Source organism: Erithacus rubecula (assembly GCF_903797595.1).
Source record: "Erithacus rubecula genome assembly, chromosome: 6".
NCBI lineage: Eukaryota > Metazoa > Chordata > Aves > Passeriformes > Muscicapidae > Erithacus > Erithacus rubecula.
The window spans coordinates 18,933,969-18,958,414 of NC_136688.1; the positions used below are offsets into that span (position 1 = coordinate 18,933,969).

The following is a 24,446-nucleotide window of genomic DNA, read 5'->3' on the forward strand; positions in this document are numbered from 1 at the left end:
CAGAGTTTCACCATTGATTCAGAAGGTAGTTTAGGTGACTCCTTGCCACTGGAGGTCTTGGAAAGCAATGATTCAGAAGAACTCTAAATGTATGGCACCTTTGGTGTTGGGTTTGTGATGGTGTCTCCCTGCAAGGAGTCAGATTCTTCTCCAAACCTGTAGAGGTACAGAGAAGTCTGAAATCCACACTCCCTCTTCAGGTGCTGAGAGGAGTTCATTTAATAAACACCGTGTGTGTTGGGCGTTTCCAAGAGGCAATGCACTGGTGCCATTACCAGTTGTTATATGAGATGAAAGCAGAAAAAAATTGCAAAGAAGGGTCTTTGTTTTGTTCTGGTCATATTGTTTCTAAGGGATAAAATCAAAGTGAACAAGGTTCAATAGCAAGTTTTAGTTGGGAGGGAATATGATTGTGGAGAGTTGTGACAGTTGCTGCAAAGGAGCAATGCTGTTTGTTTTGTTTGCATTTTGTTGCATTTTTTTGGTTCCTATTTACTTTTTAAGAGGGCTTGATTATTTTCTTGATGGTTCTTTGGGTTTTTTGTCAGTGAGACAGCTGGGTAATTGTTTTGGGATAAAGTTCAGTCATTTTTGTAGAAAATACTTACTAAAGATGCAAAGTTTGATGTCACATAGTCTAGAAATATTATTATTTAACATATATATTGTAGTACTGCTTAGGAGCAGATGATGATATCATCATGATAATTTGCTATATGAAAATATAAGAAAGGTAGCTGAAGTTTTTAAAAGATATTTTTATCATAGCCTGTTTACTCTGAAAGGCAAACTTGTGCTCCTAAATCAGGATTTACAGTACCTTGTGGTTATCTTATTACATAAAGTACATTCAAGCTCTGCTGTGTAGCTTATTGCTTCATGAGCATTTTAGACTCTTATGGTAACTTCAGTATATAGTACAATTTGCATTAGTACAGTTTTATTGAATGAATTCCTGGCCTTGCTGAAGTCAACAGTAAATCCTCATTAATACCAGTGGGTGCACAGTTTCACCAGGTGAGTTTAGTCACAGCAGTCCTATTTCTCAGGAGATGGTTATTACCCTGATCAGACACATGCCAGTAGGATATTTCCCTGGCTGCTGCTGTACTCTGGCAGTATCCAATACTGTATTTTTTCTCACCTGGGATATACCACATGCACAGCCTCATTTTCCCAATCTATAAAAGAGGGATAATATTTATTAACCTTAAATATAGTTGCTTACATGACTAGTTAAAAAGCAATAAACTCTCTTGAAATTTCTGCATGCCATATTTTTCACTATTACAGCTGTGTTTAGTTGGCATTTGTCTTTCTGATGTGATATTTAGTATATTCATAATTCATAAAATTATGACTTTAATTCCCTGACATATTCATGAAACACACTCAAGTACCTGAGATGCCTCCAAATCATCCAGCCTTTCAGATCTGCATCTGTGGCAAGGGTGTTACTGTGTTTGGAGTAACATTTCTGAAACAAGATTAAATGCGGAAACAATCAAAGCACGGATATAAAAGAATTCACTTTTTTTTTTCCATTTTGATGTGGCAGAAGTTGGTTTCTGAGTGTAAGTGAACAATGAATTTAAAAGAATTAATGGTCTGAGGTTTCTTTTGTAGCATCTTGTTCATGTTGTTTACTATATCTTTAAGGATCTCTCATTTACCATTTATGAACAATTAAAAAATAGAATTAGGAGATAGTAATTAGTAAAAAATAATAATGTTATTCTAGTTAAGACTTTCTTTTGGTTTCTACTAATTAAATCACTATTTTAAAAATAGTTTGTAATTTAGGATTTTAGTTTAACATGATTTCTTTAAGTATAATTTAACACAATGTCAAAATCTCCAGTTGGAAATTATGTCTTTTTTTCCAAGCAGTCATGAAGGTTACAGCATATTATGTATACCTGCACTTACTGAGTGTTCATTTCTAGATTTTTTTAAAAAATTTCTTTGAAAACAAGTTCCTGTATAAGATAAAAACTAGTTTTACATAAGTATCATTCTTTACCAATAAATGCAGACCACAAATAGAGCTGTTTCCTAGGGAGTATAAATAGCAGGTATAAAAGAACATTCTCCAGCAGTTGGAGTTTTGCAGATATTAGTTTTCATATTTGGCCAGCATATATTTCATTACACAAATACTTGCACAATTTTTCCTCTCTAAGTATATTTAGGACAGCTGTTTTACCTTATGTTATGTCCTTGAATGAATTAGAGGTTTATTTAACAGTCTTGGCTCATTTCATGGTGGTATCTATAGTTTTCATTGCCTTTTGAGCAGGAGTGAATTTCAAGTTATCCAAAGTCATCCATAGCAATGCATTGTTACTGATTGTCATGGAGTGAGGGCCCAAGCTTTGTCAATTTTGCACGTGAAATTTCAGTGACTCCAACTGAAACATTGTCAAATTCCAAATTCAATTTCAAATTCAGCAGACTGCCAATGTAGCAGCAAGTGATTGGCCTCACTCTCTTTGAAAGGGCTAAGTTGGATCCTTGTACTATGATTTTTTAAGACAAGCCTTGCATGCTGGGGTAACTCATCAAAGTGAACAAAATGTGAGTGGGGACACAGGAATGCAGTGCCATGTGGCAGCATTCTTTTGTGAGTAAAGTCTCATTTCACTCTCTACCAGTTCTGAGCAGGATAGCAGACACAAACAGGTATTTCTTTTCCTTTTCTGTTTATTCAGACTTGAATCTAGTTTAATCTTCTCTTTCCCCATTGTTGACATCTTTCTGTAAATCAGTTGAGAATTCTGAGCTCATTAGAACATACACTGTAAGGGTAGGTACCTGCAAGTGAAGCTTTTGTAAACAGAGCTGAAATAATGATGCACACAGCCATGAGGAAGGCAAACAAATCCTGACTGCAGACAGGTGCATCATTTGGTTATGCAGCCTGGTGTTAAGCTTTCTGACTTTGAAGGGGCTTTAGAAACATGAAGAGACTTCTATTCATGGTACTCTTTCAAACCTTCACATTCTCTTTTTTTACATTAATGACTAGTAAAAATCCTTCATTAATTCACAGTAAATAATTATCACTTTGTTCTGAAATTGTACTGACTATAGTTTTCATACACTCACATTATGTATCTTATTTTGTTTAGTTTTACTTTATTTTGTTATATTCTAGGGTTTTGTGCTATGAATTGCCACAATTTTGTTATCACATCTTTCTTCCTCACAGGAAGAATTCTATTGTCTTTAAACAAATCAGCTTTGATTTTTAGTCAGGTAGTTCAGAAACAAACTCTAGATAGTTACAGGATCCTAATTGCTGACTAAACTGAGTTATTTGCTTTATTTTACTGCATGGCTTCATAATTTTACTTTTTCTTACTGTATTACTATTTCCTATTTCATTAAACCAGTTTAAAATAAAGGTCTTATAAATACTGAAGTTTCTGACTTTATTTTGCACAGATTTTCAACTATGCACATAATTTCCTGGTGGTAGTCTTAATTTTCATTTAAATTGTGGATGCTTTTCACAGTTAGGTTGTTCTAATACCCAGAGGCAGCTGTGATAGCAGCCCTGTTTTGGAAGTCACTAAATTAACACAAATGAAGATTACTCTCTGAATCTCAGCAGTCCTTTCAGCATCCTACCTCACAGGCAACTTTTTGACAGAACACTAAACTCATATAAAATCAGTTTTATTTAGTCTGTAAATGTCTTTTGGTTCATTTACAACTAATATCCCAGATTTTATGTAAAATAAGCCTTGCACTTTTATCACTATGCTAATACATTAAGTGCCTTTTGCATTAAAGTTTAGCTCCTCACTAGAGGTTAAGCTGTAAGGATTAGTTCCAATCTACCTTTCAGTCCATTATTTGTAGCTTAGCTTTATTCCACTTCAGAAAAAACTTTCTTACTTCCTCACAATGGCATCTACAGGTTAAGAGACTTACATAAACCAAGACCTTTCAATTGAAATAATGACAAGTGTGTAATCAGATAACCAGACATCTAATATCTGGACTTTATATCACCGAGTAAGTTTTTTTATCTGACCTCAAGTAAAAAATTTGCTGGATGGAAAAAAAAAAATAGTCCAATAAAGCAGAAACCTAAGGCTCAGACAGTTTTCTGGTAAATTAGGATGATTTAATTCTATTACTCCTAAATCTGTAATAACTGACTGAATTTTACTTTCCTGAATTCTACTTCTGTGGGGATAAGATGGAGAATAATAAGGCCTGTCACAGCTTTTCAGAGTACAGCTTTAGGGGACTGAATATGAAATAATTGTCAAGCAGCTGACCAGCTGCAACTACCAAGTGTTTTCTTAAGTGTTTAAGGAGCTTTTGTACATTTTTCATCAAGCTTAATATTGCCCATGATACAAAAAGACACATTAGAGAGCATTTAATTAGCATCTTTCCTAGCAGCATCAGGAGAGAGGTGCATTTTTAACACTCTTCCCCTGGAGATGAGCATTCTGAGGAAGTGGACAAGTAACTACCACCTCTGCAAAGGAGGTCCTGCACACCTGTGGAATGGCCAGTGCCCTGTTCTTCCTGTACATGTTTATGTATTGAGAAACTGGAGAGTTTATAAGGTTGCCATCTTGCTTTTTTCCAAAGTAAAAATGAACTCCAGCTCTGCAGTTTTCGAAGCAGAGACAACAAATTGAAGTTTGATTTTCAAAGGCTCAAGTCTTTCCCAAAGTTAGCCTTGTTTGAAATGGAATAGGGTAGGAAATCAAATACAGAGGGAGTATAGCCACCAATCATGAAAATTAAGTAAGCCAATCCTCTGTCTTTAATACATAGGTTCCAGCAGCAAATAACAAATTCCTTTTCAGTCTGAATTCAATATTTTCCTTCTGCTTTGGGCTCCCACTTGCATTATTTCCACTCCTTTCAATGGTCTATTGGTGCAATGAGTCACTCTGAACTACAACATGCTTTAGTGCTACCAGTAAAGTTTGTGCTGTGCTTTTCCTGTAAATTAATCAGGTACTTCAAGGTCCAAGCACCTTTCAATAGTAGTGAAATCCATATATTCTTCTCATAGAAGCTGATAATAGCAGTAGAGTGTTACTAAAATGTATCTGGGAACTGTGATGCTGCTTACTGTGGTTACAAAACACACAGGAAAACTGAAGGCAGATACAATAGAGATTTATTTCTGCACTTAAATCTATTTCATTTTACCTGTTAATTCTAACCTGCCTGAGCAAGAAACATCTTGTATTGATTAGCTGGTTTGGAAGACAATGAATGCTTTTGAAGTAGATGACTCAGGAAATTAAGTACTTTCTGCAGTCTTGAATGCTATGTCAAGTGCCTTCTTTACAGGCTGAAGTTTGTATATCACTTTATGTTCAAGTCCTTTCACACATTTTCTCTTTTACTTACAACTTCTTTTTCCTGAAGTAGCTACAGTCTCTGAGATGTGATTTAATGCTGCTTGTACAGCCTTTCACTGTGAGACTGGGACATGGTTTAACCAAGCAAGTTTCCCCTCCTATTCAAATAAACCATACATTTAAAAATCCAGAGCTCAAATATACAATATATAATATTCTTACGTTATGGGTCCAATGATGTACAACATAAAGTCTGACTGTGGATTGTTTTTTTCATAGCACAGTGTTAAGTAAAGAACAACAGCTCAGGTAGGAGGTGGAAAGGGCCACAATGTGTGCTTGGGCTTGCCACAGGCTGAGCATCTGTTCTCAGCTCCCAGGGATTCAGGGAGTCACTGCAGCTGCAGGAGTCAGCACTGGAAATTCAGAGGTGCTCCCACCACACCACCAGTGCCTGAGCCACAAGGCTTTATCTCAGGCTGCATGTCACTTCTGCTAGGCACTGAGCTTTCCCATTACAAAATATTTAATCCTATTATTTGTCTGTACCAGCAGACAAATTTGTCATACAATGTGCTATGCTCAAGGAACTTGAGATACTGATGGTAACTGAGAGTGGTAACAGGCAAAAACTCAGACTGGGTATTGCCAGGAAATTCAATAATTATGGGGAGCCCAATAATTATGGGGAGCCCAATAATTATGAGGAGCCCTCTGTTGGTGTAAGTGGCAAGGGGTGGAGTTTTGTTGTGTATATATATTGTCCCTTTTTGTTGGTGCTGAGATGATGTGGCTTTAATGTAGTTGTGGATCTTTCCGATTGGCATAAATAAATGAATGATGAAGATCTATTTTAATGACAATTCAGCTCTCTAAGACCTATGACTAACCTACAAAAGGGAATATTGATTACTGAATTTCATCAGTTTGAAGGGACTTTTCATGAACATGATATTAACTTCCTCCTTGGAAAAACATGTAGCACTATATAATCTGAGCTTACGTAAACTAAAGTTACAAAGGAAATGAGAAGCTGGCATTGAAATCTATGAATTTATATGCATATCAGGCTGTAGAGAGGGGAATCAGGGTGATATACTTCCCTTTAAAAACTCAATCAATCTTTAAGCTCCCTTGGCTCATGAAAAGTTTGTAAATGGAAACTGTATGGTTTCCCTTTGCTTTTCTTAGCTGTTGACTTGGGGTGGTAAGGTTTTAAGGGGAGTACTGTGCAGACAGAATACTGTGCTCCACACACTGCTTTGTAAAGGAGTGGCTGCTCAGGGTCTGCATACAGTGATCAAATAGCTGACAGTTGCTCCTGTTTTTCTTTTTTATTCAGGGATTCAGCATGAGAGTTGGACTGTGAATACTGAGCTATTATTGTTGGCTCACAAATGTTGAGCTGCTGGTATTGATTTTCTGAAAAGATGGTTGGAGCAGTAGCAAAAATAAAAAATAAAGTCAAGAATGATGAGGCTTCACAAATAGCCAATAAAAGAATCCACAAAAATCTTAGTAAACTCTTGGGCTATTCAACCTTGACAATGTCCTTTTCAATCTGAATCCAATCTTCTCCTCACGTTTTGAGCAGCCAACTGCATTTGTTTCTACCCTCACAATGCTCCACTGGCTCAATGAATCACTCTGAGCTACAGTTTGCACTTCTAAGCTTTCACACTCTACACAGTCACCCTGGGAAAGCAGAGAAAGAAATGGGTAGTGGAGGACCTGGAGTAAACAATAAAAGTCCTGTTTGTCAGAAGGAGTTTCTTCTGAAGTCAATGGGAGCTCACTGCATGGAGTGGTTGTGAAGCTAGACCTCTTATGGATCTCCCAAGCATACATGCTGTCTGCTTGTAAACTTTAGGATTTACAGTATTTGATTTACCCATGAATACATGAAAAAACACAGTCAATTTTATTACAAACTTTATTACCTCTACTAAATTTTTAAAAATGCAAACACAAAGCAGTTGATGATCACAGTAGTCTAAAAAAAGCAATTTAATTTTTACTGTGAGATTATATTCCACAAGTGTAGCCAAAACTGACATAAAAACATTCCATAACTCTCAAAATAAAGAAAATAATTATCCATAATTAAAGGCTCCATATGTAAGCTTTCCATAATGGAAGTCCCTGAAGAAAACTGACCCTCAGTATCTGAATATTTCCTTATTTCCGACACAAGGGACTTAAACCACTACTTTTGTTTAAAACCAGAGTAATTAGTCTCATTGTATTTCATTACACCAACATAAAACTGGAGTAATGCAGCTATAAATTAGGTCAAATATTTCTAGAACTACTGACTAAGATAAAAAATTAAAACAGGCAATATAATGTTCTTAATTCACAGATGGTAACAGAACTGACTATATGGGATAATGTCTTACCTACCAGCAGTTCCATTAAACTTACTGGGAGTAAGTTATAGCATAAAATTCAGCACACAGTTTACCAGTGTCTGGCTGTGTGTTTGGACATTGCCCTCTAGGATGGGGTTCCTGTGTGGGTATTACAAAAATACACATAAGAGACAATAAAAAATAATGTGCTTTGAAATTTAACAAAACCATCGACATAACTGAAGTAGGAAAATCTCTTCAAGCTCCAATATGCCACTTTGCTTCAACCATTGTTGCCTTTGCCTGTGAGTTCATTTCCTCCCAGGTGAACACAAATCAGCAGTGTGAATCTATTCAAACAGCCTCCGCAGAAAGGACTTTTTCGCTGATTTCGGTAACTTCATGGTTTTCTTTTTGCGCAATGGTTTCATGGGTGGCTTTCTCAGGCACATCAACTTTTGGGGAGTTTGCAGCCCTTTATTAAGGTCAACGTGCTTGTTGCAGAAGTACTTGACATTTGCTTCTGAGAGATGCAGAAGCATGGTCTCTGAGAGATCCATACACTGCGCATGGACCCAGTGGCCAGCCCCACTGGAACACAGGATCATCGCAGGCTTGTTGAGCTCTGTGGAATAGAAAGGGACCCAGGTGTTAATGTCAATATTGCAACTGGCACAGCAGGTGATCCAGTAGCCTGTTTCTGATTCATCTTCTTCGTCATCTTCATTGTAAGTATCAGCATCCTCAGCATCAAAGCTATTGGCTTCAGCACTAAAGCAAAACTCCTCCGAATCTTCAAATGGAGTGGAGTCTCCAGGGTCTTCACTTGATGTCTGACTGCAAATTTGTGTTATCAATTCTTCTTCCTTGTCCTCTTCTGCCCCTTTGCATCTCAAAATGTAGAAGTAGTTTGCATCTGGGATTATTTGTTTGTTGGCCCCTGGAATGCCCAGCAAAACAGACCCTTTACCCATATCACAGCCAAACCACATTCTGCAGTGTTTAATATCTGGTGTCCACTCTGGGCTCACACTTTCAACAATCTCTATCCTACTGTCTCCCAGAACTATGGTGTTACACACCAGCCGCTTCTGGCTGTCTGAGTGGTAGCCACCGACAAGGACAAACTCAGTGTCACTGATCTGGGTCACTATAGCACTTGACACTGATATTCCCCCTGGCAGGATGGTGCAGGTCACAGCTGGGCTGCCCAGGGGCAGATCAATTTTTAGCTTGTATAAGTTGGGGGGCCTGGTGTTATTTTGAAGTGAGTGGCCTCCCAAGATGTAGATTGTATCATCTCTGGCAATTGAGACGTGGAAAGAAAGCCCATCTTGAAGCTCTGGAAGTATGTATGATGTACAGCATCCAAACTCAAAATCAATGAGAAATACAGATGGCAAACAGTCAACGACACTGTTCCATTTTTCAGTGGTTCTTTGTGCAAGAGGAGTATATGACCTCCCTCCAAACAGAACAGCCACGCTTTTTCCCCGGCTATGAACTACATTAATTGTATGCCCATATCTAGCTTCAGGGACATCTCCACCCAGGTCTTTCTCAACGCATTGGAATGTCATTCTCTTGCTCGTTTTGTTTACCAGACTCATAAAGTAAATCTTGTCAGAAAGGTCGTTGTTAGGTGTTTTACCACCATGGATGATGTACTGGTACTCATCAGCCCCTGCATCGCTTCTGAGCGTGCAGAGAGCAGGGTAGCGGAGAGGGGGAAGGTAACACGAGTCTTTGGAGAAGAAGGCAGGCTTCATTTTGAGCTCGTTCTGCTTTATATCGAGGAGGAAAACGCCAGTGGGGCAGGACCTCTTCGGCCATCCTTTCTGACCAAAGAAGAAAACATGCTCATCAAAATTCAGGAGAGAGAAGCCCGGCTGAAGCAAGGATGAGTTACTGACGGTGGATACCATCTGCAGCGACATTTTGTCTGTCGACTGTGCCATACCGCGGCTGAGAAAATAAAAACAAAACAAAACAAAACAGATCAAACATGGATTAGATACTATCACAATTATTTAACAAATCCTATGGAAGCTATGCATTAGGTCACTCTCTGAAACCCACAAAGACACGCCTTTCTGCGTCTCAAGACATGAACACAGCATGATTAATGTCACGGTTTGCACTGTTTCCGCGGTATGTGGGGGGTTTTGAGCACACACGGTGGCGGCACATCCAGCCCGCACGCGGTGCGGCCGCATGCCGGCGCTGGAGCGGCTCCGCGGGCGGGCGCGGCCGCTGCCCGGAACGCGGCCCCGCGGGCTGCTGGGGCCGGTAGTCCTCGCTGGGTGCCCGGCCCGGCCCCGCTCGGCTTGTCCCGGCTGTGGGCTGTCGGGACCGGCGGGCTCCGAGAGCGGTGAGTGCGGCCGCGGGCCGGGCTCGGTCTGCTGGCGGCGGGGGGAGCAGCGCCGGAGCTGCCACAAGCCGGGATTTCTGCCCGTTTGTCGCCCCGGGCATGCCGGGCTGGAGCCTCCCAGTGCGGGAGCCTGTCCGGCGGGGCTCGGGCCGCAGGGACTCCGGCCCATGCCGCTGCCGGCCGGGAACCTGCCCCAGGGCCGCAGGGAGCGCGCTGCGGGGCTGCGCGGAAACTTCCACTGCACGCCTGTCTGCAGGGAGAAAGTCAGGGTTTGTTTGCAAGGAACGCGCCAGGGTTTATTGCCTGCGTGTGGAAGGAGGAGGTGCCCGCTGTGTGTGCAGCCGTGCAGGGCCCGGGTGCGGGGTGAGCCTCACGCTGCTGCTGAGCAGCCCTTTGCTCGTGCTTTCGTTAGTATGTTTCAAGAGGTATCTTTTACTCTTATAAACGTGTTTGTTTGGAGACCGAAAGGAGGTTATGTAATGAGCCTGGATATTGACTGTGGAAGAGCTTTGGAGAGCACAGATACCAGGGAGGGAAATAAGTGGTTGATTCATTGGCCCTCTCCTTTGGTAAACACCCAAGTTTTCTGTCCCAGCTTTTGCCGAATTCACAGAATTTAAAGGCGTGAACTACATATTAGAAAAAAACCCCACCAAATCCTGCATTTTAAAACATAATTCCCTTTTTTGTTTTCTTTTGTTTTGTTTTGTTTTTTAATCCTTAGCATTCATGTTTTTCATGTTGCTGAATTTCGTTTTACTGTGACAACAAAAACAACACACATAGGGTTTCTTTCTTAAGGCAGGATTGGTGTCTTCTAGTTAAGTGACATCAAAACCCGGGGGATCTGAACAACATCGTGTAGAGGAAGAGCTGCTGTAAAAACATGGGAACTGATGACACTGACTGCATCAATTGCCATGTCGTACATTATTGCTGCACTGCCTGCCTGCTGACTGCTACGGGAACTGCTGTGCTAAAATAGGGATCTGTCTGCCTTGGAATGTTTTTCAAAGGTGAGATGTTTACAGGCCAGAGCACACAGACAGGGTAGGCATAGCCATTACTGAGCTTTTGAAAAAAAAAACAGTCAGTGGAATGGCTGTCTTATGTTGTGGAGTCATCCAAAGTTGAGTTTGAGTTCTGTTCTCTGTGTAGCCTAATGCCTCTGCCCTGAAGGTGGTAGTTTTTTCTACATTTACATTTCTTTCAGAGGTACTGCACTGTGGGTGAAGTTCAGTTATAAGTTAATTAAATTAGTGAACCCTTTCCGAGCATGTCGGTATACACAGCAGGTTTTGTCCTTATTATGCATGAAGAAAGGCTTATGAAGTTATTTACCTTCAGGTGATATGCTAAATAGGAATCTGCTGCTTGTTTCTTACAAGCATTCAAAAATGGTATCATCAGAGGAGCTTGCACTAAGTTATGTTTGCTTGATTAGGAGTCATTTGTCTCTTCTTTCATATTGTCTGGTTACTTAGGTTCTTTGGTTTTACAGGATCTTCAGAAAAGTGAAATGTCTTCCATACTGAAGATGCTGTAAGAAAATTCTGGTTCTATATCAGGAAATTAGAGTTTTTTATCTTGTACTATTCCTGTTCTGCGTTTGACTGGTTTATATTTGAAGTCTAAAGAGAGCATTAAAAGTGGCAAACAATTTAATTGACATATTCTTACGCATCTTATATTTTTATATACACTTAACCTCCAAATAGGGCAATTATTAGTGTCAACAATGTCGCAAACTATTTCCCAAATATTGAGCAGTACTCAGTTCTGAAGAGTTTACTGTCTGAAGATACAGAATGGAGAAAAGATCAGTGAAAATTATTTGATTGATAGACACACAGAACATGCTGGTTAAGAGCACTTAGATACACTTCCTTGTCATCTTGTTATATTTCCTGAACTTTACATAAGCAAACAGTTCAGTACGTAATGGAGAGAATATTTCTCTGGGATTTTTGAGCAGAAGGAGCTCCTTAGGCACTGCCTGGAAATGCTTTGGATTTCTGTGTATTTTCTTGCTAATTACAGCATGTCAATACAGTGTGGTTGCTCTTTGGCAATGCTGACCTCCTGCTCTAACCTTCCAATACTGCTGATTCCTTTGGGCCATGGCTCATCTAACCCTGAACAGCTTTGGGGACCCCAAAAGATCTAACCTTGTAAACAAAGAGTTTAAAGTGCTTTTTGTGGCTTCATGCTCAAAACTGGAGGTGGATTGGCGTTCCAGCTGGTGCAGAGGGAAACAGACAAATGTCTTTGTTGTGGTGCAACACAAGAGACCAGGGAAGAGACACTACAAGGAGTAAAGACAGATTAGAAGAGAAGGGGGGTGTTACATAAACAATTACCAGTTATGATGACTTGAGTCATGCTTCATCATATTTGGTGTTTTTATAAAAAGTTAAACTGTAGGGATTATGCAAATAATTGAGAATCTCAGCATTACTTTTATAAGCCCCATATTTGGGAAGCAGTAGAGACCTGAAGCTAAGCTAACAGAAAGCAGAAAACTAATATTCTCTCCATATTTATTTTAAAATCAAACAGTATTTTGAGCAGGTTTTTTAGGTAAAGGTTGTTTATATGGCAAGAAGAGATTGTAAGGAATTCAGATTTAGATAGATGGAATGGGAGATACATTTATAGAAGGATCAAATGAAGAAAGAAGGTGTTTTTTAAAAGCACTAGCTAATGTAATTTGAAATGTGCTTACTATGGAAATAGATGGACGTAGTTCACAGAGAAGTACAGGATGAACATATTTTAGAGACAAGGGGTAGCACTGAGTGACCTAAACAGCAATTTTTGAAATTTCATATACCTTTGGAAAGTCTTCCTTGTCTTCTAGCTTCTCCTAAGGAAGCAAGTCTCCCATTGATTTGTGTCCTAGATCCTAGTAAATCTAGGGTTTATGAAATGTCACTAGATGACAGTGTTTATGCACTGAGTCACTCCCAAACTGTGTTTGGTGACTTATTGTTCTCTTTGACCCTCTGTACAAATGGTTTGTTCACCTGTGTGCTTTGCCTGTTACCCAATTAGGCAACAAAAACATTCTAATCAGGAGAACAATGAGTAATCAGTGCTGCTGTTTAGTGTGACATCTCATATTTTTCAACATTGAAAGTAGTATTTGTAATAATTTCACAGTAATTTCAAAGCTGCAAAGTAATGAATGACAAATGAGTTGATCTTATGAACTGTAGCAAATACAAAAACCCTTTTTTCATTTATACAAAAATAAGATATTTGAGCTGTACTGATAGGACACTGAGTGAATGGAATGCAAGATAACATGGAGTCTCAGCTGGTAAATACCCATTGCTGACCATTAATTAGTTTGGACTTATTTTGGCATGAACACAGATAACTATTATAGAATTAAATTGATGTTGCAGTATTGTGTTTTTTTTTTCACTGACAGTTCTGGTTTTTTTTCATTTCCAAAATGTAAAAGCATACCCCTGAAAAGCAAGTGCTGTTTCCAAATTCTCCACACTCCAAATTGTATCCTGACACACAGAGAAGTTTGAAGTCCTCCATAAAGAAGTTTAAGGAGGGAAATTTTTTATACAGTATTTCTCAAAACATTTGCTAAGTGTATCAACCAAGTTTGCTTTGGGCTAAACAGTAATTTAGACGTACCTGGCTTGATAGCGGTTTTTTGCGTCCTCCGTAATCTTTCTGTGTAATTGGGATTCAAATGTGAGCAATGTGAGGAATCTTCTGTGACAGCACAGAGAGCTCGTGGCATGGAGAGACAGCCTGATGGAGGGGATTCTATCTGCTTAATTTGCAGATGTGCTCCTGAGAACTCGATCTACTGTGGCTAACTGGCTGTGACTTGTTTTTTTTTTTTTCCCTTTCCTCTCTTGTCTTCAGATGGCACAACAAGAAACCCACCAGCCTCCAGAAGCTTTAACTCTTTGCTGTGGAGCAAGCTCTGAGTGACAGCAGGTGCCTCTTAGATTGTGAATATCTGCAGCCTAAGCTTCTTTATGGTTGAATTTTTACGCTGTTAAACTTTTCAATTTTGTGATCATCTTCGGAATTTTTCACAGCTATTTTAAAATGTAATTTAAAATAAATTTTGAGTTAAAAAATAATTTCAATAGGTAGTAAAAGAAAAAGCTCTTGCTGATTGGCATACTACTTTCCCCAGGAATGCTCTGCTTCTAGCGGGCAGTGACACTGAAACAGAGCAAAGGAAATGACAAATGCATGCAGTTCACTGAGTGAGGGATGACTAAAAAGTCCAACTCAAAGTCCACTGAAGTAATTAGAAATGCCTTTTTTTCTCCTTCAGTGGCCTTCTGATCAGATCCTGAAAGACTAATAAAACTGCACCCTTCTGTGGCATTTTTCATCAGTTTCACAGTGCTTTTCTCCAGCAACAAATAATGAGACGCTGGGAAATCCACTGGGAGCATATCCTTTCAACACTAGCAGTGCTGGGGCACAGAGGATAAGCCACTTGCATAACACAGCACAACAAATAAACAGAAAAACCTGGAAAACAATTTACTCTTCATAGCTCCCTGCTTTTGTTTTCCTGGCCCTACTTTACCCACTCCTGAGTTACAACATCTGCTGCACAGTGTTTTAGAAATATCTCAACTCCCATTTGAAACCGCTGTGAGAATAGAAATAGAAGGAACTTGAAATGAAATTTGATTAGTACAGCAAAGCAAACACACCAAATGTTTGCAAAAATTGTCTTGAGACATTGAATAACTGTAATGCAGGTAGGATGTGGTGATGTTTCTCATCTGAAATACAGCAGGGCTAAGGCACTGTGCCCTGTAGCATCCATATGGGCCTTTTCTACTGAAACAAAGATAAAAGGAAACTGTAGGGTGGAGTTGAATGCTGAAGAACTTCCCCCAAATGTAAGGGCATTCACATTGTATTTAGTTGTGTTTTCAGTAGGGCCTAGATAACACTTGACAGCTTCTTATCTAAGTGTTTGTTGTGTTCTGATCCTTGTTTGTGTCTGTGGTCAAAGATCTACCAGCAAAAAAAACCCAAGCCAACTAATATTTAAATGAAAAATCCAGTCCCTCAGTTGTGTCACTTTACTATTTTACATTCATTTTAGACTATACCAGTTGACATGCCTTATCTTTAGAAATTCTTTTTCCAGTTATTGTGGTTGAGGAGATGGAGAAGTTAAAGTTTTTTGGCAACAGCATGTCATTTTTGGATGAGGACATGATCTGTCCATGGTCTCTAACTGTCAATGATAAAGTGCTTTGGAGAAACTGCAGCAAATGGCTTCAGAATAATGTATTCACATGGTAGGAAAATTATGTTCAAAGCTGTCCAGGTCATAGCAAGATCTTGGATTTGCATCCTGAATTTAACTGGCAGAGAATCCATGTGAAAAGGAATAAATAGACTTTTTCTTCACAAGTTCTATTTTAATAACATTGACAGAGGTAGTATGTTTTCAGCAGATTGCTCACTGTTACAGAAATGCTCTGTTTCACTTGGTTTTCTTCTTCTGCAATTAATTTCTTAAAATAATATATTGTTTGCATCTTCTTCATCCCAAATCATCCCAAATTGCATTGAGATATTTCCAGGCTTTTCAGCATATTTTTTGCCAGTAAAACACAGTCATCTCTGTGCTGAAATGTAGCTGGCTTCCTGTGGGTTGCAGTAATGCACTCCAGCTCAGCAGGGAAAGGGAAGGCTGCCTTACTCATTTATGTGGGTTTTGCCAGCCAGAATGCAAATATGCTGGATACTTAGCCAGGACCCATGGGCTGAAACCTGTAAAAAAGGGCACAGGGAGTCCAGCATCCTACAGTCTTCAATTTTCTGTCTCATCTAAAACTGACAGTAAACAGTATTTAACTTGTGAGGGAGAGGGCTTTATTTGGAGGGCTTATCTAAAATATCTGATTGAATCCAGCTGTGCTTTGACTGTCAGATCCTAGACATTGCATTCCAGGGGGCAGTGGCTGCTGCAGTTTGGATGAAATGTTACCCTTGCCATGGGCCTCTAGGCTGCCTTTAAAGGGACCAGTACTCTTGAAGCCATTGGAAATTCTTTTAAAAAAAATTCTGCTCAGGTATGGGACTGACATAATAGAAATCCAACAGGATCAATATGTTTGATGGCAATTAAAGGCCTTGGATATATCCTTTAAAAGCTCATACGAGGCAGACATGAGAGGCACGTGTTTTTGTCCATCTAAAAGTCAGCTCTCGGGCTCAGTAATGCACTCAGGCACGCAGATGCAGCTCCCATGCACACGGATTGCTGATGCATTAAGTGTGTGCCCTTAAGGGCTCCTGCTGAAGGCAATGGCAAACATCCAGTTGATTTAACAGGATTAGCTGTCGTAGATCACTTTGAATTGCAACATGTTGGAAGGAACCTCATCTGAAAGTTTTTGTCTTTTGTAACTTCTGGTTTTTTCTTCCAGGTGGGTTGACCTGCACCTGCTTGTGGCCAGAACTTGGTGCCTCTGTGTTTGCTCCTGGAGCTCTGCCTCCCCACAGGTGGTGGTAGCAGGGAGGAGGAGGAGGGAGGAAAGTAGGGCAGGACAGCGGAGCAGGGAGGGCTTTCTCCTGCAGCTGTGGAGTTGCAGATGTCTAGGCAAGAAGAAGCCAGCTTTCTGCCTTCAGGAAAATGGATAGCTGCTTGACTCAAAATGCTTTATGTCTTCCTCAGGAAGGAATTCCCAGTATCACACCTTTCACCTGGCCTACTTCTAAAGCACCATCCTGGGCTGTTTGCTAAGGCAGCAGCCACAGCCCCCAGCTAACAGGAGGCATTTGTTAAGGACAGGCTGGAGTTGCAGCTTAGCCTGGCTCTGTGCACCGTGGGATGAAGATGTGCACTGCGGGCTCCAGCTCAGTGCAGGAGTGCCCTGCTGACAGCTGCTTCTGCAGCGTGGGGGAGGCACAGCTTCCCAGGCCATTTGGGAGGCTGTGTCTGATGAGACTGTGCTTTCATGGTTCCATAAGCAGCTGTGACAGGCTGCCAAAGGGGCAATCCTGCATCCTTCCCTTGCTCACACATTCCCATTGTCCCCTTGTACAGACAGTCATGGTCAGACAGCTGAAGGGCAGATTGGAAAATATATCTTTAAAACAGGATATATGCATTTGCTGTGTTTACTCTCAGGTTTTGTATTGGTAGTTTATTTTTGTCTGCCCAAGAGATGGACTGCAGTGGTAAACCAGGAGGTGAAGGGGAAGTGAAGTTGGTGGTGGCCTTTGTGTGAGCAGCCAGAATCTAGACAGACTTAAATTGATTCTGAGTGCACTTGTCTGCTAAAATCTCATTCTTTTTGCAAAACTGCTGCCTCATTCTCCATTGCTGTAACAATTTTGTTAAAGATGTAGTTACTGTGATAATTCTAGAGGGAAAAAAGATGGGGAATTGTCGAGTGGTAACAGAGTATAAGATTTAAAAATAGTGTATTTATGTTCAATCTGATTTTTGCAGACACGTTTTCTAAAATCTTGATAACAGGTGTACCTAGTGGATATTTTCCATGAACCTATGGGTGAGCTGTAAAAAACCACCATTTATTAATCAGCCTTTTTTAAAAATTGAGAATGACTTGTATGAGAGCAAATCCATAGTGTGAAAACCTCACCTGAACCTATGCCAGAAATGCTAGTGAAGTTTTTTTCCCTGAAAAATTAAATTACATAAGATTCTATTGAGTTTGTAGAGACAGTTTACTGCTCTTTCCTTTAAAAATATAATAATCTTGATTTTTCTTTCATTGCCTCTATTATGTATTAAAGAAACATAAAGCACTTAAAATTACAATGTAAACCAGGCAGTTTATATTCCACATTTTGTGTTGTTTAGTAGAATTAATCACTGTGTAATTGAAATGATGCTAATACTTACTTGACCTGCCTCTGTGATTCAATGCAGAGATTTATTACTTACTAAAAGTATCCAAAGCCAGCACAAGGAAAAGATCAGATACCCTTGCTTTACTTTCCTTGACACTTCCAAGTTAGTTTCATTCCTTTGGGGATAAAATAAGCTAAGTTTTTGATTTTAGCAATACCTATTCTTTAACAGAAGAGTGCAGTAATTTCATTCGTAGAAGTGTCATTGTATCAATTTTATATATTGTGGAGAATTCCAATCCATTATTGTGTATTTTTTCATTTTTTTCAGGATAGTTTAAAGAATTCATTGCCTTGAGGCTGTGAATTGAGTAACTGCTGAAGGCTTTTACTTGCATAGAATCTACTGGTTAGCTCCTTAGCAAAGATGAGAGTCTCCTGGTCAGCCTGGTTTCAACTGTTCATCTCATGAAACTTTTCTGTGACTGACACAGTGTGGTGATCATTTAAGAGAGATTCTGGAATAAAGTAGGTGTGAAGCAGCAGAAAACAAGTGGAATGAAAATGAAAAATACCAAAGCCTTGATGGGTTGAGTTAAATTTTTGAACACCCTTCTTTTACCATACGTCCTAACCATATGTTCAGTTTCAGGGATAGTAGATATTCCCCACATACCATCTTCTGCATTTGCTTTTATTTAGGGCCATGCTACAGCACCAGGCAGCTCTTGAAAAAGATTGGAAACAGGGAGCAGGTAGTTCTGGCTGCCAGTCTCTCCCCTCTGTTGTCAGACAGAGAGGCTGTTGTTTCTGACAGAACTTAGGCTTTCATTAGGACCTAGCTGGTTTTCCTCTCCTTGAGGAGATGATTCTGTAGACCTCAATAACAGCTGTATAAGGGAATATGTGAATTGAAGTTTCCCACGTTCTGTAGGAGGTAGAAGCTGCACAGCAGAGTAAGAATTGAGATACATGATTTTGGTACCACCTGGTGTGGGTGCTGAATCTCAGGCTGGTGATCTGGTGGCTGTAGGGCATGGTTTTCACAGGGAAAGCAGTTGGTTAGGGATATGATTCCATATTAGATTTTTAGTTTCCTAGAGCATTTTAGACTGAATTTATCTAAGATTTGCTGTTAGCCCTCCACTAACCTGTTTTTAAATAATTTAAATTCTTGATGACTAAACTTTTAACTGTTACTGAGAATAATATTTGCTCTTCCTTTTGGGGATGTTTTAAAGTTCATTTTGTTAGCATTTGTAAGGGAGTTGGAGATCCTAGACACCAGACTCCAAAGAAAAACAAAAAGTTATTAATTTTTTCTTGATGATATATATTCTTTTAGAGTAGCCTTACAAATCACAGCACTGTTTCAAGTTCATGATTAGAAGAACTTAAGGAATAGAAGGCACTGGTTATCTCTCAAAGCCCTGTAATATACATAAACAACTCTGAGAGTCTGGTGAGTGCTATTCTGTTTGGTCAGTCCAGAGAGAGATTGGTAATGGTTGGATTTTTGTAAAACATTAGAAAACTTAAACTTTAGGTCATGTTTGTGTGTGTGTATTTTGATACCTTCAGAACATTAGTCTTCCTTGGAAGCAGGCAATGGAACAAAATCAGAGATTTATGCTAGAAGTCATGCTTCTTTTTCCTTCTGGTCTCCAAACAATTCTTTTTCAATCTTATTGAAAGGATCAGGTTGGCAGCCCTTTCTTACTACCATTGAAGTTTTGCTGAAGAATTAAGCTTTCATCCCCAAAATCCATTTCTTGGTGTTGTGGTAAATCAAGAGAGGAAACAGAGGAACACATGCAAATCCAGCACTTAGTGTATAATGTGTTCTTGAATCTTGATCAGGTTCACGTGAGCAAACTGATTCTATTAGTGTGGACCTGTGTGTATGAAAAACAATATGTGTAAGTGTTCAGCATCATGCAGCTTTTAACATGCATTTACACAGATTTTGTGAGTTAGGGGCAAGGTTAACTTCATCAGGCTTTACTGGGGGCTGTTCAGGATCACTTCTACCTGTAGAGTCTGGTCAAGTGAGGAAGCTGGGCTGCAGAGCTGTTGCTGTGTGGCTGGAGAGTGGAGCTTCCTTCCTACAGCTCTCAGCATCTGTTCCTTTCTCAAGAGTGGTCCTCACATTCTTCATGCTCTCCCTGTCGTGTGTACTGCCACACACACACACACACACACACACACACACACTCTCATGTGTGATTTAACATGTGGTCCAAAATCTGAGTTTGTGGAATCTGAATATTCGATGGTGCAGTGAGCGGTGCACCTGGAGGTGATGGATTCAGTCCAAAATTTGAATGTACAGATGTGTCCTAGTTGTTAAATACAACATGTTGGTGAAGGGTGTCACTGTTTCTGCAAAGAAGGCAGGGGTTGAAAGACTGGACAACTTAAGGGAATGAACAACACCAAGAGAAACTGGCACTTCTGTGGCCCATATTACTCAAGGTCATAAATTTCAAGCATAAATTATCACAATTTCTCCATTTGTACTTAAAATTTCTATGTCCATGTGAATTTGGGGAGAGATGTTGACTGAAGTTCCACTGACAAGATCAGGACTTCATAAGGAGAGAAGAAAAATTATACTTTCTAGTGCCCATCTATGTGAACTAGGAACTTTTCTGTTGATATGTTTTCTGCCTGCAGGTATATATAGCTCTTTTCTTTCTATTGCAGAAGCAGCCTACAGAAACAGATATATCTGTTTGACTCTCAAGGTGTGGATGATCATGGGAGAGCAACTGTTAAAGAGCAGCATCCTTGATCAATTTGTTAATAGCCATGAGCAGTCATATGAAGAGTTTCTAAATACATTCACATATCTTTTGAAAGGTATGTATTTCCCTAAATCTCCCGTTAGATACACCAGATGGAAGGAAAGGTAAAACAGAAGCAGTGGTATTTAGTGTCATTGTGCTACTCACCTGCTTTGTGATGTAAGGCAAATCATTGTGGTGCTTTTGTTTTTCCACTCAGCAGTAGAAGCCCTAAGGACAATTTTCTGCAGATTGGTTCCCAGGCTGCTGTGTCCCTCCCTACAGGTGGTTAGCCATTTATTCTTGCTTTAGGGAGGCAGGGGGAACATGCAATGTTTGGAAGGATAGATGTTTCCTAAGTGCATCTTGCATTGTTTTGCTTGAGAAGTCTCCATAAAATAAGAGCCTAAGGAAAGTACTTAATAGTGTGAGATGGCCTGAGATTAGGAGTTTGCAGTTTGGGTACTTTTGCAGGTACTTTTGCAGCACTGTGCTGTGCCTGTGTGTGTGCCTTCTACAAAGTGATTGCATTCTGTGATGAAACAACTACCTGAAGTGAGGCAGATATTAATTAATTAAATTAATTTCAGCAAGGGTTTCAACACTGTCCTTCACAAATTCTTTGTAGACTAACTCAGTAAGTGTGAGCTGGATAAATGGTCAGTGAGGTGTGGTAAGAACTGGCCGTGTCAGATCCCAGAGTGATCAGCAGCACAGGGTCAGGTTGGAGCCCTGTCACTGGTGCTGTCCCCCTGGGTTCAATACTGGTTCAATACTTGTTTACCAAATTCATCAATGACTTGGAGGAAGGGGCAGAAGCCTCCTCAGCAAGTTCACTGCAGACAAAGCTGGGAGGAGTGGCTCACACCCCAGAGGGATGTGCAGCCCCTCATAAGGACCTCAGCAGGCTGGAGAGATGGGCAGAGAGAGACCTTCTGAAATTCAACAGAGGCAAGTGCAGGGTCCTGCTCCTGGGGAGGAATAACCCCCTGCTCCAGCACAGGCTGGGGCTGAGCTCCTGGAAAGCAGCTCTGGGGAGAAGGACCTGGGGGTGCTGGTGGCAAACAAGCTGTCCATGACCAGCAGTGGCCAGGAAGGCCAAGGGATCCTGGGGGGAATTAGGAACAGCACTGCCAGCAGGTCACAGGAGTGATCCTGCCCCTCTGCTCAGCCCTGGGGAGGCACATCTGGAGTGCTGTGCCCAGTTTTGGGCTCCTCAGGACAAGAGAGACTTGGAGCTCCTGTTGCAGGTCCAGCAGAGAGCTACAGTGATTATTAAGGAACTGGAGCATCTCACTTATCAGGAAAGGCTGAGACAGTCAGCCCTGAGATGAGACAAATCAGAGGGGACCTTATCAATATCTGTAAGTATGAGACAGGAGGGTGTCAGAGGATGGAGCCAGGCCTTTCTCAGTGGTGCCAAGCAAGAGGACAAGAGACAATGGGCAGAAACTGATGCACAGATGTTCCACCTGAGCATGAGGAAGAACTTCTTTACTATACAGATGACTGAGCATTGGAACAGATTGCTCAGATAGGGTATGGAGTCGCCCTCAATGGAGATGCTCAAGATCTGTGCCACGTGCTCTAGGGTGATTCTGCTTTAGGAGGGAGATTGGACCAGGTCACCCACTGTGGTCACTTCCAACCTGACCCATCCTGTGCCAAGCTAACAGGTAACTTGTGTGAAGGTACACCAGATAGATGATTAGGCTGAAAAGGTCTCATGCTCTGCAGATGAAATACAAAGTAGAGCTTAACCTTGAGCTAAGCGTTGCTGAATTGCAAAATTCCAATTCTGTAGATCACATTTTTTAACCATGTTAAGTTAGGTGCCTTAAAAATACGTTCAAGGTACGTATTACTCACAATTCTCTTTAGCACTGCTTTGCACTAAAAGTGATGTCCTCATATTATTGCAGAAGAACTGTATTTTTCAATTATAGCATGTGGCATGCCCATTGATTGGTGCTCAGAAGTCTGTCCTGTCCTTATCCTTCAGGCAGAACTAAATGTCAGTCACAAGCACTGAGCAGAAAACCAGTGGGAGAGTTGAAGCTGCCACAGAAATAATCTTGTGGCAACTTTCTGTCTCTCTTCCCTATAAAATATAGAAGAGAAAGGAGCCACTGGGGGATGAGATAAGAGGATTGAAAATCCGGTTCTGGTGTTCTTATGTATGATTGATACACTGGGGATAGCTCCTATCCTAGAAGCGTGCTGCATATCATGGTGCTACTTGCAAAAAGCCTCAGCGTGTATTTCAGTCACTTTCACTGTCACTGAAGGCATTTGCCACTAAAATCATAGAAAAGCTAGAGCTTTACTTGAATCAGATGGTTAGAAATGCAGGTTCTTATGATGGTGTGAGCAGCTCACCTTGTTTTCCTCCCACTTTAATTTTCCTTTAAAAGTACCCAACAAATTTGTTTGCATTATAAATTAATGACCTGCAAAAATTCTACTTAATGCATTACACATATATCGTCATCTGATAGATTTTTGTCTGTCATAACACTGGAAACAGAAAACACACAAAACTAATTGGATCCCATTGATTTCACAGAGTAACATATTTACAGAAGGTGATTTTCACTTGTGCATGAATTTGTACTAGGTGTGCAGTTGGCAATGCAGGGATATTTTCTGCTGAAGTTTCTGTGTTATTCCTGAAAGCGTCTCATAAGAATCTGATACCCTAGTGATTTTTAAATTTTTCTTCATATGTTAAATATACACACAGTGAAGTTGTAAAGAATGTACCTTGAGTAGAAAGACCCAAGCATCCTTGGCTGTTCTGGCCTAGGTAAAAAGAACCTTTTTAGGCAATAAATAGCCTGGAGTGACCTCCTGTGAACATATTAGGACCTTCTGCTGAGAGTGTAGTTTCATTCTTATAATGATTAATGATTCCTGACTTCAATTTGACTTTTTAAGAATTGCTAATACCCTAATCAAGTAAATCACATTTTTAGAATGTTGTCTTTTTATTGTATCTGAATGTGTGATATTGCCTTTGACTATTTCTATTCTTCTTTGTGCTGTTTGGCAAGATACTCTCTTAGTTCACATAGAACAATATCTGGAGTCAAAATAAGTCCTTCTAAATTCTGTGTAATTGGTTTCATGATGTGTATTTGGTTTAACTAACATAGAGATAGATATAACTTAACTGGACCATAAAATTACATCTTTGATATGGGATTTTAATCTTCCAGATTTTAGTATTCCTAAAAACCCCAATGGTTCTGTTTTTTAAAATATACTTGATGCGGTGAGAAAATGAGAGTTCATAGACTTAATAAGTAAAACCTGTAGTGAGACTGTTAATTCACATCTACAGATCTGATGGAAAATGGATAAACATACATAAATATATTTTTAAAACCCTGACCTCAGCATTTTAAACATACTGCTCCAACAGAACATGATAAATAAATAATATTTTTAAATTATAGGAGTATTTCCTCTGTAAATGGAAAAGTTTAAAAACCTTTTTCGTTGATTCTGTAATGGATGGGCATTTCAGGGCTAGGTTAAGATTCTAGTTAAGTCTCTTTATTTTTCCTATTTAGAGTATCCACAGTGTGTTTTTTGTCATAGGGATAATATTAAAATATGAATATATAAGTGGCAGATCTGGTGACCCCATGGGAATGTAATTTAGCAATTAGAGCACAATCCAAAAAGATGAAATCTTTCATACTCACTGTAAAGCTTTGCAGTTGAAGGAGTCTCAGAAGAGCTGAATTTACAA

At 39.9% G+C, this 24,446-nt stretch overlaps 2 protein-coding genes across 5 annotated transcripts in view; one reads left to right on the forward strand and one right to left on the reverse strand.

Moving 5' to 3' along the window:
* Positions 1-7,283: 7,283 nt before the first annotated feature.
* Positions 7,284-9,877, reverse strand: RAG2 (recombination activating 2). The gene has a single exon (XM_079310162.1). It carries the CDS (start codon positions 9,649-9,651, stop codon positions 8,044-8,046), a length of 1,608 nt encoding a protein of 535 aa, XP_079166288.1. The 5' UTR covers positions 9,652-9,877; the 3' UTR covers positions 7,284-8,043.
* A 10-nt stretch (positions 9,878-9,887) lies between these two features.
* The window catches only part of IFTAP (intraflagellar transport associated protein), a gene marked incomplete at its 5' end in the record, with an annotated part of 38,586 nt that continues 24,027 nt past the window's right edge, over positions 9,888-24,446 (forward strand). Inside the window, 2 exons of one of the 4 annotated variants that reach the window (XM_079310183.1) lie at positions 9,888-10,064; positions 20,610-20,765. In XM_079310183.1, the coding sequence (XP_079166309.1) occupies positions 9,908-10,064; positions 20,610-20,765 (313 nt within the window). The remainder of the gene's footprint in view (positions 10,065-20,609; positions 20,766-24,446) is intronic. The other 3 variants (XM_079310185.1, XM_079310184.1, XM_079310186.1) reach the window with 3 other exon arrangements.